Here is an 18,422-nt window from a genome sequence, read left to right as displayed (position 1 = left end):
CCACCTTACTGCCTCTTGATAATTCTCATTTTAAAACAGTGACGTTAAATAATTTGCTAATTAGCTACAGCTGATAAAATCTGTTTGTGCCAGTTGCCATTTCAGCCTGAGTGTGCTTGCAACTCTTATAATTATATTTTCTGTATCGGAAAATTTGTAGTTGAATGAGGGGAACACTCATCAAGAAAGGACAAAGAGACTTTAAGCGTTCCAAATCCCAGTTTTATTGGTCGTTGGATTTCAGGTGAACCAATGGCACGAGAGAGAGGTTAATCCACAATATCAAAAAAATTATACAAAATAATAATACAAAAAGAAGTTCCAGTTATACAAAGCAAAGATGTGGATCCTTTTTTTTTTTCATCTTTTATTTTCCTACTGCCCAAAAACTCAAGAGTAAGGCACAGTCATTACCACATGTTTACCCTTCCACATCCGTTTGTCTAAGCCTCGGTCTCGGTTACCTCGGAGACACGAGTTTCTCCGGGGACAACCGCTCCTTTTATTCGCTTGAGATTCTCAACCCTTCATGCCAAAACGTTAAAAACTTCAGAGAGAAAATTGGACGGACTTGGTGAGGAGCTGGCTACAATCATGTATCATTTTATAGGGCTACGATGTTTGGTTTTTCCGTACTGATTTTCACATCAGAGGAATGTTTGATGATGGAGATAATGGATGGATGAGCCCAGCAATTCAGGGCTCAGCGCCACAATAATCTTTACTGTACTGTAAAAATCAGTAGACAGAAACCATACTTACATGTGTGGAGAAGCTGAAGGGTAGAGAATCAAAGGTGGGCGCATTGTGCTACACGACTGCATAACAGACACTTCAGTTAAATAGACGACAAATTCAAAGTCTGCTTCTTTTCTTCTTTTTTAAACATATCCCGCCCTCGCTGACGAGCCAGGAACATAAAACTCCAACAAAAACAAACACAATTTGGTCACATCTCATTACGAAGGCTGTCGTGACACTCCTCAAAGCTCAGACAGAAATTAAAACTAAAGACGAAGCAGGTTTAAGTAATTAAGGGCACTCTTTCAGCACCTTCGGTTTCATGGCAAGGCTCTCAAGTGCAGGGGCAGGGACGCAGTATAAAGCCACTATCTGTTGGTCCAGACAGTGCGAGATGCTCGATGAGACTAACAAATCTGAACACGTCATGAGTTAGTAGCACCAGGTTCCAGTTGTGTGTGTGTGAGATGATAGTTTGTTAATCCTGTATCAAAGGTTTGGTCTAGATAAAGGCTGAGGTCTAAGGTTTGGTTGAGGGATTCAAAAAGCAGCTTTCAAAAGGGTCTATAAATCATTTCACTCCAGTTGCTATGGTTACCTACTGTACCCATGATAATGTCTGTGCCTTGGACATAGAAAAAGAAATCCAACTGTGTATCAGGGAGTGTTTTTTTAAATCTTCCAGTAAGACAGGTGAGTGCAGTAAACATACAGTATGTGGCCGCACCATTTCTATTTTTAATTTCTTTATACTGTTCTCGGGACAATAGGTTTAGTGTGTGGAGAAGAGGGGGAGGAAGGTTAAGTGTTTTAACTTCCTACATCCTGTCAAGGAAGCTGTAAAAGAAGGAAAGGACATCAAGGATGTTAAATCTTGCATTGGAGCCAGACTGTAGTGCCATTTTGGCACACCAAATCACACTGTAAGCCATCATAACTTTGCTGTTTCACCTTTGACTGAAAAATCAATTCTCTAAATTAAAAAACACACTTTACATAATGCTTACTGATGGTTTTAATCTAATTATGCACGCTTGTTTTCCTCTTTATTGGTCTCCAAACTGATTGCGGCTCTGTCTGTCATTAAGGGAACAGACTGGGAACGCCATCTCCTCGTTTACGACCTGTCATTTTAACAGAATCATCTGTAATTTGTTGCTCTTTAATAAGCTAATGTTTGATATACTGGTTGATATATATTTCCTCAGATAGCTTGTGTATTTTGAGTCCATTTTCCCCACTGAAAGAGAGGGGCACAGAGTAGCTTAATTTTTTTAGACGACAATAAGCCATAAAATTGCAATACTCAGAAAGGTTAACGTTAGCTAGCTCTTTCGATAACGTTTACTATTGTTGTTAGGAGGTGGCACTAATCAGCAAGTTGTATACGCCTCTGTAAATCTGGACCTTGATCACTTAAGTGACCTGCAAGTTACCGATAGCCGCCTGGCTATAAATGCAGTCTGGTCAGCGATAACAGGTCCGACCTGCCCCGTTCGGTCGTGCATCATGGTGCAGCCATTTTGGAGCAAATGGGCTTGACTTGAGCTATGATGTGTTTGTAGACCAATTACAAGGAAAACAAACGCACACATTACGATATAAAACGTCAGTCGACATCACGTGATATAATCAGGTGATTTCAGTCCAAGGTGAAACACCAAAGATACAATGGTTATAGTGTATGTCGTGCCCACTTTGACTCCAATAGAAGTGGCACCAAACTTTGACGTCATATCCTTTCCTTCGTTTATCGTTTCCTTGTTTTGGTCCGGGTAAAAATTTCCCTGCAACCAATGAGAACACAGCTAGAGAACAACACAGGAAACTGGTTTACATTTGAATATCTTACAGTTGAGATGAATAAGAGTGGGAATGGGTTAATAAACCCGTCAGTTACATCATCTTCAATATCTTCATCATCATCAGATCCACTCCAGTTATACCACATGGTCATCACACAGAGGCAACGGCGCCTGCTCATGAAAACAAACATACTCGGCCTGGTCTGACAGAAGCAGTAAATCTGTTTTCTACAGGATGCAACCGCACAAAAACAGACCCACCGTCTCCGCCTTGTATATCCAGCTAACAGGAAGCAGATTTTATCCGGTGGTGGTGGATCTGTTTTGGGAGATTAGATCAGGTAGAAGCAGATCCAGCAGACCAGGTCAGATACCATAAATACTGCCACCATGTGCTGCTCACACAGACAATAGAGACAAGTGGAAAGACGAGGGGGGTCGAACTCAGAGAGGAGGGGGCTCTTTAAACGTGGCTCTGCTCTGCTCTGGGAGAGGGACGGCCCAATCGTAAGGCGAGGAGGGAGTGTGTGGCAGGTCGAGCAGCGAACCAGATCGGAGCAGAAGAAAGTGCACAGCCCCACGGTAACTATGGCAACAGATAAAGGTCGGCGCTGCAGAGCAGAGCTGGGAAAGGGAGGATAAAGGGAAGGAAAAGGGAGGCAGGAGAGAAAGGAGTGTCTCCTTCCTTTCGTCTTCTGTCCTCCCCGTTCTCTCTGTGCAGTTTATCAACATATAAAGTCAGGTTATAATATGAGGAACAGGACAGGAGGGGGAGTGGAGGGTGTGGATAGGTAGATGTATGGACGGGTCGTGCTGCGTCGCCACACTTCATTCATCAGCATCGCAGCAGTGGGCGACCGCATCCCCGCTTCCCTCAGTACTCCCAGAGTGTGGCGGTTTCCAGGTCATCAGCGTTGGCCTTCAGGACACCAGCGTGGTCACCACGCAGGTACTTCCCATCAGCGGCGTGGCGGACGGCCAGCTTGTTGTAGTCGCAAAACTCAAAGAGGAAGTCGACGGGTGTGTCGCTGCTGCTCACCACCGACTGCTCATTACCCACCATCCAGTATTTACCCGTGGAGTCTGCAGGAGGAGAGGAGATGGAGTTGAGTTGGGGGGTGTCATGTGGCAGAAAGGTGGGGGAAGGGTGTGAAAAAACGGAAGAGGGAACAAAAGATACGGCTTAAAACTGCTTTGTCTGAATTACATAATGCGAAGGCGGGGAAATTATCCGAATCAAATCCCTCTTTTTGGCCCAAACCTAAGTCCATAATGAGAGTTAATGATTTAATCCCTCATATGCCTGCAGGAGGCCCCTACACACGCTCAAACAAGCTTTACCTTCCTGCTGCCTGTGGAACAATGCTGCACATGTGCAAGTTTACATCCCAAAGTAGCCAAGATGTCCTTCAGCAAGAACATTTTGTGGACACAGTCCGAACAGGGATGGTAAATGAATGTTATGCCATAAAGTGCCACTGACACGTATGTTATATGTCACACTAGAGGCCAACGCTGCTGTGTTACACGTCACGCCTGTCATGCTGCGTTTGTCCCTGCAACACCTCATGCTATCTAAATCACTCACTGGGGGCGGCATTATGCGGGCGTGATTTGGTTCTGTATAAAAAAGACAAGGTGGTGTAATGAAGTGACTTTGTATTCGGTTAGCTAACACGCTTAAACTGACCTTGCAGGCTGTAGGCTCCATCTCTGAACTCCAGGGTGAAGTAGTCATAGGAGGAGCGGTTGGAGTCAAGCGTCCCTGTCACCTTCCTGCAGCCGATGAAGCCGTGCTCCCCTCGCAGCACGATGATGGGGCGGTTAATCAGCTTCATGAGAAACTCCTCGGACTCACCTGGAGACAGACAGAAGGCACAACATGCTTACTGGAGAGTGTATAAATTACCATAAAGACACAACAAAGCTCAACAGTTTATTTCACTGTGGGCTTAAATGACTGACTTAAATACATTTCATTTAAGGTTTACTATGCAGGATTGTCGTAAACATGCTAATGAGCAAATGTGAAAGTAAAAGCCGACCCCAGGTTCACTCTCGTTCGATGTTTCGCCTCGCTATATTTGCATTTTTCAGCGCTGTCTCTCTTGTACGCCTGGTGCTTACAGCCTGGCACCTGGTCGCTTCCTTTTCATAAAGCCTCAACCTCACCTGAGCGCTGTGGGAGCACATATCAAGTGCCGAAAATAAGAAAATACAAGCAGAACGCAGAGTCTCTGCAGATAAATACACCACCACACACTTCTAGTGGGTCATAAGTGATGACTCAGAGGGATTACTTCTCTACAAGTCTGGTTTTTAAAAAAGAAATCCTGCATATTATACCTTTATAATAACACGTTTGGCTACAATATTTAAAACACCACAATCTGTACATTAAAAACACAAAGTTGTGCATTATACTGCAGCTCAGTCTTTGAAGTTAAAATGCTGAGTTTTCATACATCTCATTAAAAATGTATGCAAAGCAACTTGGCTTCAAACGTGCCCTAAAAAGACCAGTGTGGCAGCCAACAGCTCCCTCATCAGAAACTGCAGCACAAAGTAAAAGCTTGTGCTTTGATCCACTAATGCCAGCACCCAGCGCCCGCCTTATAATTGGACTATCTTCTGATCTGCTTGCTGACATGACGCTCGTTACTTTGCAGCCATGAAAGCGGAGGCTCTAATGGCCAGAATCTCTGCAAAGTCTTCACATTGGCTGTTTGTAGCATCTGTGTGAGCTGGCGTTATTAAAAAGTTGTAGATTTTGACATTTTGTGAAATATGTTTATTTGCCGTCTTGCTGAGACGGATCCAGCTGCAGAGCTCCAGGCTTGGGCCCACCTCCTCTGTCGGACCCTTTCTGGTCCCAAGCTTGGAGAAGGAAATCTGATATTGTGTATGCCCGCAAGAGACAATCATCAGCAGTGCACGTTCATTAATTAGATTAAGCCCCAGGCCCTGCACCAATTTTAGTAAGGTCAACAATACAACCTAATATTTTGATATAACGGTAAAGTTAGGTAATGTAACGTTAAGCAGCAAATAACTTGTAACTCGCAGCATTCACAGACAAACACTTGTCTTTATCTGGACACATTTTTCCCACAAATACAACATGCTAACGTTATTAGCACAAGCCTATGGCATTTTACATTGTATAAATTAGCCTAGCATTTAGCTGACTTTTTCCTCTACTCATATGAAGCCAGGGACAACAGCAACATTTACCAAAGCTAAATTCAGCTGCATTACAACTCAAGGTTCACCGACAAAACAACTGTCTTATACTAAACATGTTTTCCAAACAAATACAACATGCTAACGTTATTAGAACAAGCCTATGGCATTTTACATTGTATGAATTAGCCTAGCAACGAGCGGAGATTTCCTCTGCTTATATGAAGCCAGGATAAATCACACACAAGACTTAAAATACTATTTTTGTGGAGGCCTTATTGTCCTCACAATTTATTGTTTCTTATCTGTGAAATTAAAGTAAATAAAAGCTTCGTTTCCACTGAGGGAAATGGTTTGATTACAGAATCAGACAGGAGGCCTGCGTTGCTGGGAGCGTAGTTACATTTCTGGGGAGGTGTAAGTCAGGCTAGGGGCGTAGGGTACGTCAGAAGTATAAATCCCACTTTAGAAGATCAAAACTGCTCTCATACCTGTCTATTAAATGTAAGGCTTCAGCCAGCACCTGGTTAACTAAGCTTAGCACAAACAGTGGAAACAAAGGGAACCGGCTAACCTAGCTCTGTACAAAGGCAACAAAAAAACAACCTCCCAGCATCTCTTAAGCTCATTAATGAACAGGTACTGTAAGAACAGAATTTGCTGTGTTACTGTGGGTTATGTGCACCTAGATCAAAACCTTTACTGAAGTCAAAGTACCTGCAGTCAGCATCTTGCTTAAGTAGAATTAAAGTAAAAATACTTGTTCTGTTGTAAAATGTCCCCTAAGACAGATACACTATTATATATGACATAATTAGATTGTTTATACTGATGAATCATGTTGAGGTACTTGTACTTAAGTAGAGTACTTGAGTAAAACTGTTTTTCCTCCACTGTTTTTGTGTCACAAGCTCCACAGTGACTCTGCATACTCTGGAGTTTTCTCATGATGTTTCCAATCAACATGATTGACTCAAATAGAAACACAGCATGAGCATGGCAGTGGAACAAAGACACAGATTGCAACGAAGCTCATTCTCCGAAGAGTAAACAGCTACGTTCTGCTGTTACGAAACAGAACCGGCACTGAGGCCTTTGAAGCTCAGAAACTACTGGAACATCCAGCCATGATTTAATTCCTGCGCTGTGCTGAAATCCCCCATCGCTGCTGAAAAGTAAATCAGTTAGCTACGTGTCATTGTCTGAACGGCTGAATCAACAAATCTCACCGACCGGCAGAGTCGATGGTGGCTGCTAGCTGGCCGTTTTTCTTGGCGGCGACGTATTTCCCATTGGCAGCCCGGAGAGTCAGCCTCTTCCCACGCCACTCAATGTCAAAGTAGCAATTAGCTGACCTGCACAGAGAGAAAGAGGGAAAGTGAAGGCATGAGAGATAAGCGGGATAATTACATTTACATGGCAGTTAGAGATCCAGTGGCACACTTGTGTGAGTGTCAGGTGTAAACACACAGTCACATTTAACTCTCCTGTTGCTGAAAACTACACACACCTGTTTAATCCACAACTTAAGTAGCTGTAATCGGATAGGTAGGGTCAAGGTAGTGGGATAAGCTTCACTTGTAGTCTTTGTGCCAAGTGAAAGGATTAACTAAGAATTTGATTCAACTTCACCAGAGTAGAGTTTTATTCTCTCATACTGCCATCACATTCTGCTTTGCTATCTTTCATTAGAGAAGCTCTGAAGTATTCTCCTAAAATGTTTCCTCAAACCTCGGAAAGAGGACTTCACTTAGTGGGAGCAAAGATTTTTGTGGTCTAATCTGTGAGGAGAGTCAAATGTCAAGAATGCGATGAAGGAATTCGGTGGACTTCCTGCGGAGCGCTCTGCAGTGTCGATGACTGTCTCTGCTCTTATCTTTAAAAAAATGGAGCGGTGTTAACTCGGGACATGTGGTTCTCTGACCGCTCTCACACTGGAACACATTTTTGTTGCATCACTTCTTTATCTTCTTCATGACTCTACATCCATAAAAACACTGAGGTATTCAAAATAAGGGTCTTCTTTACAGGAACAGTTCACCCCAAAATCAAAAACACATTTTTTTTCCTCTTACCTGTAGTGCTATTCATCAGTCTAGATTGTTTTGGTGTGAGTTGCCGAGTGTTGGAGATATTGGCTGTAGAGATGTCTGCCTTTTCTCCAGCATAATGGAACTAGATGGCACTCAGCTTGTGGTGCTCAAAGCGCCAAAAAAGTAAAACTGAACAACAATATCTGTTTCCAGAAATGATGACCCTGTTACTCAAGATAATCCACAGACCTTGTTGTGACCAGTTTTATGTAGGAACTATTTTCTCTCAACCAAACTACACCCACCAACTGTATCAGCATGCAAAAGGAAGCATGCATCTACTGCTAGCTCTCCATGTTGCCGACATATTTGAAGGGGTGAGACGACTAATGCATTTCAAACTTAGCCAGTGACTACTGTTGTGATAATTGAAGCGTTGTACAAATAAACGTGTGTATTTTTCATTACCACTACACTGTTATCAGATATAAACAATCAGCTTTTTTATTTGGTTAATTGACCCTTCGTTAAGCCCCGCCCCCCTTAGTTACTGTTGCCATGTCCGTCAAGCTTTCGCTCCTAGCATAAGAAATATGGAGTTTTCAGCGATATCAGTGAGAGATATTCCAAAGGATATAACATCAAATTTCTGGAAAAACTGTTCCGAGATATCAGAGAGAAGCCGACAGTAAGGTCTTCAATATGCATGTGAGAGCTACATTCACAATATCATCTGCTGGCGGAGTATAAATCACGAGAACGTTAAAATAGAGGGAAAAGCTCACCAGTCGCAATGCAAGTGTCAGGCACCCCATGTCTTGAACAAAGAATGTTCTTGTACAGCAGGGTAAGTCAATATATGGTTTAAATTTAAGTTAATGTTGAGTTATGTTCCCTCCTTGGGGCAGACAAAGGGAGAGCAGCTAGCACACAAAGCTAGCGTTAGCTAACGTTAGTTAGCATCTTAACTTTGAACAAATGTAGGTGTTTTTATTGAGCTTTGCTGGATTCAGCTGTTCGTGTGGTCTTCCACACTGTTTTAGCCATATCTTCCTTGGGTCTTGGGCTTGGGGAAAGGGAAAAATTCAACACCACCTTCGACACCTTTTGGGTATCAGGTGTCGGACTTGAAGGTAATGTTACCGTATGCATGCCGCTTTGGCATATTAGCTTCTGCTGAAAGCTTGACGGACCTCTTGGTTGCTACACACGGTTGCTAACGTAGGATTGGACAGTGACTGATTAAGGGAGAGACTTAGCGAAGGGTCAATTCTGTAATAATTTGGTACCGAACAAAATGCTAACATTAGCTTGCTAACTAAAAATAAAAAAAATTAATTTCGGTTGAGAGAATCCCTTCATTTTCTAAACTTCTAAACTTTTATTGTGAAACATTTGCAGGAACCTGTTGTAAAGGATTCAGTGACGTGCACAGTTTGCATGCTGTACTTCAAATGTAGCTCCTGCCACCTGGTTGCGCTTTTTACATAACTACTATAACATTTCAGCTGGCACATGAACAGACACAGTGACTGAAATAATAGTAAAACTAATAAAAAATAGGACAAGAATAACCCGATGTCATGAAAGAAGACTGGGGATAGTTGGTCGTGGACCATCGTGTAGTGTGTCATGTCTGTCGGCCAAGTCACGGCACGATTTTATGACTCCAGAATCGTCTAATGTGACATAGAGACTGTCGGAACAGACAAAAATGTTGTGTAGTGTGAACCAGGCATTGTAGTAGAAAATCTCAGTATTATATTTGTGGTCAGATGTTTGACAAGTTGTAATTATTCCCAAAATGTGGCAGCTATCATTAACACAGTATATCAGGTGGCGATAGAGCCAGCCATATTGTGAAAGCACTTTTGTGACATTTGTTTGTCACAAATAGGTCATGATTTCTGGAAAGAGAAACTGATGTTGAGTTTTTCAAACATACCTTTTTGGCGCTTTGATCGCCACAAGCCAAGTGCCATCTAGTTCTGTTATATTGGAGAGAAGGCAGACATCTCTACGGCTGATATCTCCAACACTCTGCAACTCACCCCGAATCAATCTAGACTGATAAATAGCACTACAGGTAAAAGGAAAAATATGTATTTGTGATTTTGTGGTGAACTGTTCCTTTAAAGAAGACAAGAAAAGTCTGAGATTCTACTCTTGAATCTGTCAGGGGGCTCACAGGGAAATCATCCATGAGCAAAGGGTGAAAGGTCAAAGGTCGGGGGTTAACAGCCCGCACTCTGGCCGGGCAGAGCCACTGCACATAAAAGAAAATCACTCTCCACAGGTTGAGGTTGAACACAGATGCACTTAATCTCCCACAAGATGCCACAGCCATGAGATGAGGTCACTCACTCTTCACCTCCCACACACGTCATCCACCCCTCACTGTGCGCACACACACATACACACAAATCTCCTTTGTCATGTCACAGTTCACATTACTGGGACTACAGACTAAGAGCTGTGACGGACCAGTATCAGGTTCTCTGTGATCACTCACACACAGATTGGAGCAGGTGTGGTGAATTTAAAGTTTCAGATGTGTATCTAACGGAGTAGAAAGGAAGAGACATGACAGTGATGTGTGATGCGTACTTGGTGGAGGCAGTGCACTGCAGGCCACCGTTGGCAGTCAGGGTCCAGTATTTCCCAGCAGCGGTCCGGAATGCGCACTTCCTGTTTTCACGGCAAATCTCCACCTGGAACACTTCCTGGTCGCCCTCCTCATCCTGATTGGCTGACAGGTCCATACCTGGGTGGGGTCGGACAGTTGGGGGAGAGGGTTTAGCTAAAATACAGGCCAGTGGGTCAGTCGTTAACGCACATGTGAGGGCTGCAAATAGCCGCAGAGGATGACCATTACCTACAAACAGTCCACACACACACACACACCAACACACAGTGAGGTATAAACGGCTTCTAACACACACGCCCACACACATCCTCTGGTCAGGATCAGACATGCTAAATGAGCAACATCAGACGGGTTTGGATTAGTGAAGGATTTCACACAGCTGCACACCCACACATACATCTGTCACAGTCCAGACAGACCCCTCTACAGTTCAAAGGATTAGTCGTCATGGTGGACGGTCACTCAACACAGAAGAAAAGAAACACACACAAGGCCACATGAGTCTTCACCTCACTGGCATCTACCATGGATAAAGACTGCAACAGCTAGAACTGGAACAGTTGATCAATGAACAGAAAATGTATCTATAACTATTTTGATAATCAATTATTGACTTAATTTATTAAGCTGAAGACTGAAGAGTCTACAGCCATGCCAGTGGCTCTGTGAGACTGCACTTAGACACAGCAGTGCTTTGAGCTAAACACTGATGTCAGCATGCTGATATCATCAGGTGTCATCCTCCTGGCACCACTGGGCTGTTCTCATGCACTGTTCGTATGTATACGTACGAAAACAAATTCATATAACCCACAAAATTGTGAAGGCTGTGACCACATGACGAACGCGCTGACAACTAAAGAAGGAAGCGGTATGAAGAGCAAAGAGCATTAAGTATGTAATAGAATGTTAAGTACGTAACCTGACGATGGCCAACTATGCTTCACATCCTAAACCTAATAAACATGACTTTCCTAAACTTAACTTGCATAACTCTACTTTAAGTACGTCACATATTGAGACCCATAGAAATTACAAAATCATTAAAACCACTAGGAGCAACCAAAGGCTGTTGAACATGTACTTCGATATTGTCGATAATAACTGTGGTATTTATTTCTGTAGTTATCACGATAATATTGTTATTGTGAGCTCTCTTGGCCACGATAACCGTGAAGTGATCTGTCGTCTTGTCAAGCCCACATCCAACATTATAGCTCTACTTTGTTGCAGTCTTAGCAAAGGAATTAACATTTGCACCTACAGTAACTCTACATGAGTTTACTTTCTAAATCTAACTTATATAACTTTACGTAAAGTTAGTAAGTTCACCTTTACTACCTTACGTGACTACACCCAACCATGATTCTTTTTCTAAACTTAACCTAAGCAGGGGGATTACTAATTTGTTAGAGATCATATGAACTGTTGAATGGGGATACGTTGGCACCATAGATGTCTGTAACTAAAATTTAATGGCAATTCAGTCAGTAGTTGTTGAGATATTTCAGTCTGACCAAAATTCCCTGGCAAAAGATGTCAAACACGTGGACTCTAGCTCCTCAAATAAAAAGGTTTGCTGCTTATCTGTCTCTTATATATCACTTGAAATTGAATATTTTGGGGTTTTTAAGTGCTGGTCAAACAAAAACAAGCAATTAGAAGATGTCCGCTTCGGCGCTAGGATATTGTGAGAAGAAGCTTTTTGCCAGTAATTGACAGGACAGTTGTTATTGTGAAGGGGGGGTTTAAAATGCTGCAAAGGCTCATAGGTTCCAATCGAACCCACGGCCGCTGCAGCAAGGACAAGGCCTTTGTACCTGGGTCACCTGCCCTACCAGGTGAGCTAATGGGCACCCTGCAAAAGGCTTTTTTAACTATTTTCTGACACTTTACAGGCAAAACGTTTAGCTGATGATTTACCGGGTCATATCTAAATCCGGCACTGTTGGCAGCGGGGTGTGTGTCATAGGAGTGTTGGATTATGTTGGATTATATAGCAGTGACCTCCATATCACCTTCTGATGCCTCTGTGCCTCTAAATAGTGGAAGAGTAACTGTACATTTCTGTATAAATATGTAAAAACTCCTGTTAGCATGGTTAAAGCCAGCGCTATTTTGGCCACGTCCACCACTGTATGCAATGACGCCTCATTTGTGACGCCTCACAAAGGAGACAACGGCCCAAAAATCATCCTGGTTACACATCCACGCTGAAAACAGTTTCTGAAAAATATCATGCTGGAAAAAGTTTTACAAAAGGTTCGTCTCCAGTGAAATAAAACGCAGTTTGCATGTGGACAAAAGACCAAAACGCACAGAAAAAGCGGTTTTAAAAATACGCGTGTACGGCTTAAATCTATAGGCAAAAGCGCTGATGTGCACGTCTGTGCTCGTATGTCTGTGTGTGTGTCCATCAACCTGACTGTATGTGTACAGAACGCCAGACCTCATTAAAATCACATCAAGCCCTCTGAAGTACTTACAGCAACAAAGAGGTAAACAAACATGAGAGAACTATAGGATGGAGACATACATGACTCTCCAGTGCACCACTCCCCTCACACTCACTTCATGCAGCACAAAGCGTGCTATTGTATATGATGAGGTCACGGCGTGGATGGACCTGTAGCCAGAGGGCTGCACAGAGAGAGATGGACTGTCTGTTGGACTGCTGTGTAAATGTGTGCAGAGCGAGACAGACGGGGAGAGAAAGAGAGATGTGTTCGAGAAAACAAACCAGCACACTCATGTGTTCCCCATCCGTCTCCCTTTTCATGTGTGACGCCCTCCCCCACTCCATCTCAGTTTTACCCATGTTGTCTTGTTCTCTCACAGCCTCACAACTGGCCGCAGTGGTCTCGTAAAATATGTTAAAATCTGCCCGAAAATGCTGTTAAACAATAAATAATATCATCATGTGGGTCAAAAAATGGAAGTAGGCTTTTTCTTTTGCTAGAGACAGGGTTGCATAATTTTTGGGGATAGCAGGGGAGTGTTTAATCTTTGTTTTCTCACCCCAGATTTATAGAAAAAAAGATTACATGCTGTAAATGATGGCTTTAGTGTGTGCAATGATTCATATATGCATGTTTGCCATAAGCAGAGGACAAGAATCCTGTGTGTTTGATGTTCAGTCATAATGAAATGGTAGCTCGTACACACTGGGGGTGTTTTTGTCGTGTGATTAAGGCCATGTCCACACGGATGGCAGTATTTTTGTAAACAGGGTTTTCCATCTTTCGTTCTCAAAAAACATCCCACCCACACACAATGATAAGTACCGTATATTTATGTGTATGTGTTTATGTGTAAACATGTAATATGTCATGTTAGTAAGGGTAGAATCAGCACTATTTTGGTCACGTCAGCCATGGCACGAAATGCTGCCTCATTTGTGACGCATCACAAAGAAGATAACAGTGCACACTCTGTCGTTACAAGCCAGACCTGTTTTCCCTGTCTACAAGTCAACACTGACAAGAGTTTCTAACGGTCTTCTGAGTTTCTAACAAAAGGTTTGTTTTTAGTGACTTAGTTTTGGAGAAGCCAGGGGTGGACTCAAAGACTAGTGATGCCTCACAGAAAGCCCATCACTAAAGCAGCTCTGTCTTTTAATATCCGTATCTAATGTCACAACAGGCGATGGACAGTGGTTACTAGCATTGTCACCTCACAGAAAGAGGGTTCCTGGTTTGAACCCCAGGGTGGGGGAGCCCTTCTGTGTGGAGTTTAATTATTCTCCCCATGTCAGCGTTGGTGTCCTCCAGGTACTCAGCTTCCTCCCACAGTCCAAAGACATGCAGGTTAATTGGTGACTCTAAATTGTCCGTAGGTGTGAATGTGAGTGTGAATGGTTGTCTGTCTCTATAGGCCCATTTCCACTGAAGAAGTTCCTGGTACTATTTGGGGGACAGGAACTACTACAGGAACGTCCTCTCGCTTGGCCCTCTCAACCGCCGTGAGAGAGTACTGAGAGAGCGGAGTAGGAGGAAGGTTCCTGTAAAGTTACCGGGCTCTGTATGTGATGTAATCGTTGGGCGACCATTTTGACCGGGGCGATGTAGGGGCGTAGGGATGCCGTTAGCGGTGTCTGTAATAACTCCGGTCACGGTCCATGAAAAAAATATTTTTTCCAGCGGATGTCTTAGTTACAACATGATTGAGCTAACTGGAGTAGTTTCATGTCGTATCCGACAACGGGAGGCTTTTAACAGATGACGTCCTGATGTTAGCTTTGCTGCTGCTGTTAGCTGTCCCTGTCAGCTGATGCTTTCTAGACATCGTGATTTCCCAAAACTGAATAAATACCACACATAGCAACACAAAACTGCTTTGCTAGCTCAATCATGTTGTAACTAAGATATCCGCTGGGAAAAAAAAATTTTCACGGTCCGTTTATTGAGTTATTACAGACACCGCTAACAGCTAACGGTTAGGCCATCTAATCTACGATAACCATGTTGTTTACAAAACGTCACATCCCGCCTTAAGTATATCCAATCAGTACCAAGTAATCCCCAAGCCCCAGCCCCCAAGCCCCAGCCAGGAGTTTCTCGGGGCCGTTCTGAGTACCTACTCCAAGGCAGGGACTTGTTTTGGCCCTGTAAAAGTTCCAGAACTCTGTCCTTCAGGGGTGGTTCCTGCGGTGGAGACACGCACCAACGGCCCCGGCCCCATAAAATTACCCCGAAGTTCCTGCGGTGGAAACGGGCCTTATGTGTCAGCCCTGTGATAGTCTGGTGACCTGTCTAGGTTGTACCCTGCCTTTCACCCAGTGTCAGCTGGGATAGGCTCCATGAGGATCGATTCGCTCTTGGAGCCAGCCCAAAGTGGTTATTCGAGGAACTACAGTTTTTGGCACCTCTGTGTTGGCTTCATTTTTCAGCCCCGGGGCTGCCGCTTGATTGCAATCAAGGATGTGGTTGCATGTTTTGCAAATTTACATCACTGCCAGTATGAATAGTTTTGATTCAAAGTATTTGACGGCAACTATTTTGCATTTTCGTGTCATTTATTCATCTTGCCCAACTATGTAAGGTCCTTTAGAAGTAGAAGAGTCTCGAGGAACCTTTAAGGGTTCCTCCACAATGGCAATGGCAAGGAACCTCTGAGAAAGCTTCTTAAAGTACTCTCTTTGTGGGGTTTGGGGTTCAATTTTAAACTCAACCTTGATCTAATCCCTACTCATCATATTTTGCTGCTTGGGCTTAAGCCCCTGGCATTACTAAATTTGGAGGCAGCCATTTGCATTGCATCTTGACGCAGAAGAGGTTGGCGGTTAGGTTTAGGCAACAAAATGACTAAGTTGTGATTAGGAAAAGATTGCAGATGTTGCACATGGCTTTGAGTGGCACAGCTGCTGCAGTCGATGTTGTTTGCTGGTCTTGAACTCAGGATTTCTAGGTATTTGTTGGACGCAAAGGGGTAGAGGTAGTTGATGAGGTGGGTGTGCTACTTGGTAGATGGGAAGGTTACCTAGGAGGCAGTGGGTACACTCTCCTATATATTCTGGCTTTTTGGCTGATAGGTGAGTATACTGTAAATGGCCAGAAAAAGAGGTGAGTATACCCCGTATACCTGTGTATACCCTCCACTACACCACTGGTTGGACCCATATTTCAAGCTGAGGGTCCAAAGAAAATATTAATGGCTCCCTGGAGTGCTTTACCTTTTCAAAAACGTCAAACAAAGTTCAGCTCTGCTCCCCAGTCCAATAACTTTCACGCAGTCCCCGACAGTTTCACAATAACCTCGGCTGGTATTCCTTTTACCTTTAACACAACACAATACCAGCTGTGCGCTGTTTGTCTCTAACTGAAGCCAGAGATGTACTTTTCATTAAAAGAAAAGTATTACGTCAGGTTGTTATCACCAAAGAATTACTGCTCGTATGTCGTGTCTGAAAAAAAACGAAAGAATTACGTATCACTCCTCTCCTGCAGAGTGCCCGCTAAAGTCAACTCAGGAACTCTGGCCTCTGCGGAAAGATTGAATTTCTGCAGAAATATGTGGGGATGCACACGTACGAATGCAACACACACACACACACACACACACACACACAGATGATTGAGAGGGAAAATATAAGTGACCATAATGGGAACCACATGATTGAGAGGGAAAATATAAGTGACCATAATGGGAACCACATGGTGCAGAGAGCGCGGGGGGGGCAAAACAAGATGAAATGTAAGTTTAGCTTCAACAGACAGGGTTTAGAGGAACACATTAGAGGAGGGGCAGAGGAGGAAAAAATGAGGAGAAAAGNCGCGGGGGGGGCAAACAAGATGAAATGTAAGTTTAGCTCCAACAGACAGGGTTTAGAGGAACACATTAGAGGAGGGGCAGAGGAGGAAAAAATGAGGAGAAAAGAGGGTCGGCCTCTGCTCGCCTCCACGATCATCAGTCACTTCTGAGCTCTCCTTTAATCCTCGCTGCTTCCTGCTTGGCCAACACATTCACTCCTCGGTACAGTAGCACAGGAGAGAACATTTATTACTGTGACAGGAGGGAGAGGAAACCATCTACTGCACACTTCTACCCACTAGAAACTTACTGCGGGATTACTGAGTCACCTACGTCATGAGTTTGCTTATTCCAAAAAAATGTTCATTCAGATGTTAGCAGTTTATCAATCAAGGACTTTGAGTCATGATATACAACAATAAACGGCTCAAAGTCCATAATACCTTAATTAAAAAAAGTTATAAGCTCACTCTGAGGAGGAAAAACACTTTATATAAATACAATCTAAACTAGAGGAACCACCAAGGCTGCACAAGAACCACTAAATTTGCTGCACTAATTCAAATTGAACTGCAGTAGTTCAAAAAAATATACAAAACAAAAAACAACAATTCACTGTTTATAAGGGGTGTTATGACCTGGCAACCAGTGATGACTCCAGGTAGTTACTGGTTGAATAAAATGTCAAACTTTCATGTTAACACTTCATTGCACAGACACAACTTGGACAAACATCCATCATATACTGCGTCTTATATAACGTGTTAATTAGTGAGCTTTAGAGCAGGGTTGGGTACTGTTCACATTTGAACCGTCGGTACTTCACTTTCTCTGAAGTAACATAAATGTAATTTCTGAACAAGCTGCAGAGTTGACGGAGTAGAGTCAAAAGTAGTTCTGCTCTCTGCACTTTTCTAATCACACACAAAGCCAATCGTCTGTCTGCTAGCAGTGATACGAGCCAATTACTAAAATAATACAGAAAAGAAAATAGACTAGGCGCTGAAAATACTGCAGTTTTGGCTCGATGGGAAGCTGACAGTGAGGCCTTGGAGCGCCAAGACTGGCTTCCAGGCTTTGCAGCACTTCTGCCTCCTGTCTAAACCTGGTATTCTCACCCAGATGCGCTCTCAAGATTGAACGCAATTCAGTCTGTACCCTTATATGCCAAGTCCAGAAACCAACCTCACTTTAGAGGTGCTGGTAGGCAGATTTGTAGACTCACTGTTTCCCTGTTTCCAGTCTTTATGCTAAGCTAAGCTAACATTAGCTGCTGACTGTAGCTTTATATTCATCACACAGACATGAGAGTGATTGTGAGAATAACTTTGGGCAAGAAAGAAACAGGCATATTTTGGGACGACCTCTAGCTCAGCAGGTGGAGTGTGCGCCCCATGCAGGCAAAGTCTGTTGCAGCAACCGGGTTCGATTCCAACCTGCAGCTCCGTCTTTCTTCAGCTTTCCTGTCAATGTCCCACTATGCTGGTGAAAGGGAAAAGGGCCCAAAAGTAATCTTAAAGAAAAGGGCATATTTCCCAAATTGTCAAACTATTCTTTTTTTTGTCCGTTTTCTAAAAATGCTAACTATACCTGAGACACTCTGGCCGACAGAGCCACTAACTCATCCTAAAATAACATGATTTGTGCAGGATAAATACTTTCAGCTCTCAAGACTAAAGTTAGGTAAATACTTAATATTTCTGGCATGAAACTGTCTTCCATCCGGCCATCTTGTTACCGGCTTCTTCTTTGGTTACGTTTTTA

At 43.3% G+C, this 18,422-nt stretch overlaps 1 protein-coding gene across 1 annotated transcript in view; it reads right to left on the bottom strand.

Annotated features, from left to right (window-relative positions):
- Window positions 1-200: 200 nt before the first annotated feature.
- Window positions 201-18,422, bottom strand: part of fscn1a (fascin actin-bundling protein 1a) — a 32,988-nt gene continuing 14,766 nt past the window's right edge. The window contains exons 2-5 of the mRNA XM_050068490.1: window positions 10,370-10,526; window positions 6,963-7,084; window positions 4,237-4,404; window positions 201-3,629 (exon numbers count right to left, since the gene is read on the bottom strand). Of these exons, the coding sequence (XP_049924447.1) occupies window positions 3,421-3,629; window positions 4,237-4,404; window positions 6,963-7,084; window positions 10,370-10,526 (656 nt within the window). The 3' untranslated portion in view covers window positions 201-3,420. The remainder of the gene's footprint in view (window positions 3,630-4,236; window positions 4,405-6,962; window positions 7,085-10,369; window positions 10,527-18,422) is intronic.

This window comes from Epinephelus moara, chromosome 18 (assembly GCF_006386435.1).
Source record: "Epinephelus moara isolate mb chromosome 18, YSFRI_EMoa_1.0, whole genome shotgun sequence".
Taxonomy (NCBI): domain Eukaryota; kingdom Metazoa; phylum Chordata; class Actinopteri; order Perciformes; family Serranidae; genus Epinephelus; species Epinephelus moara.
This window is presented reverse-complemented; position numbering and strand designations above follow the sequence as displayed.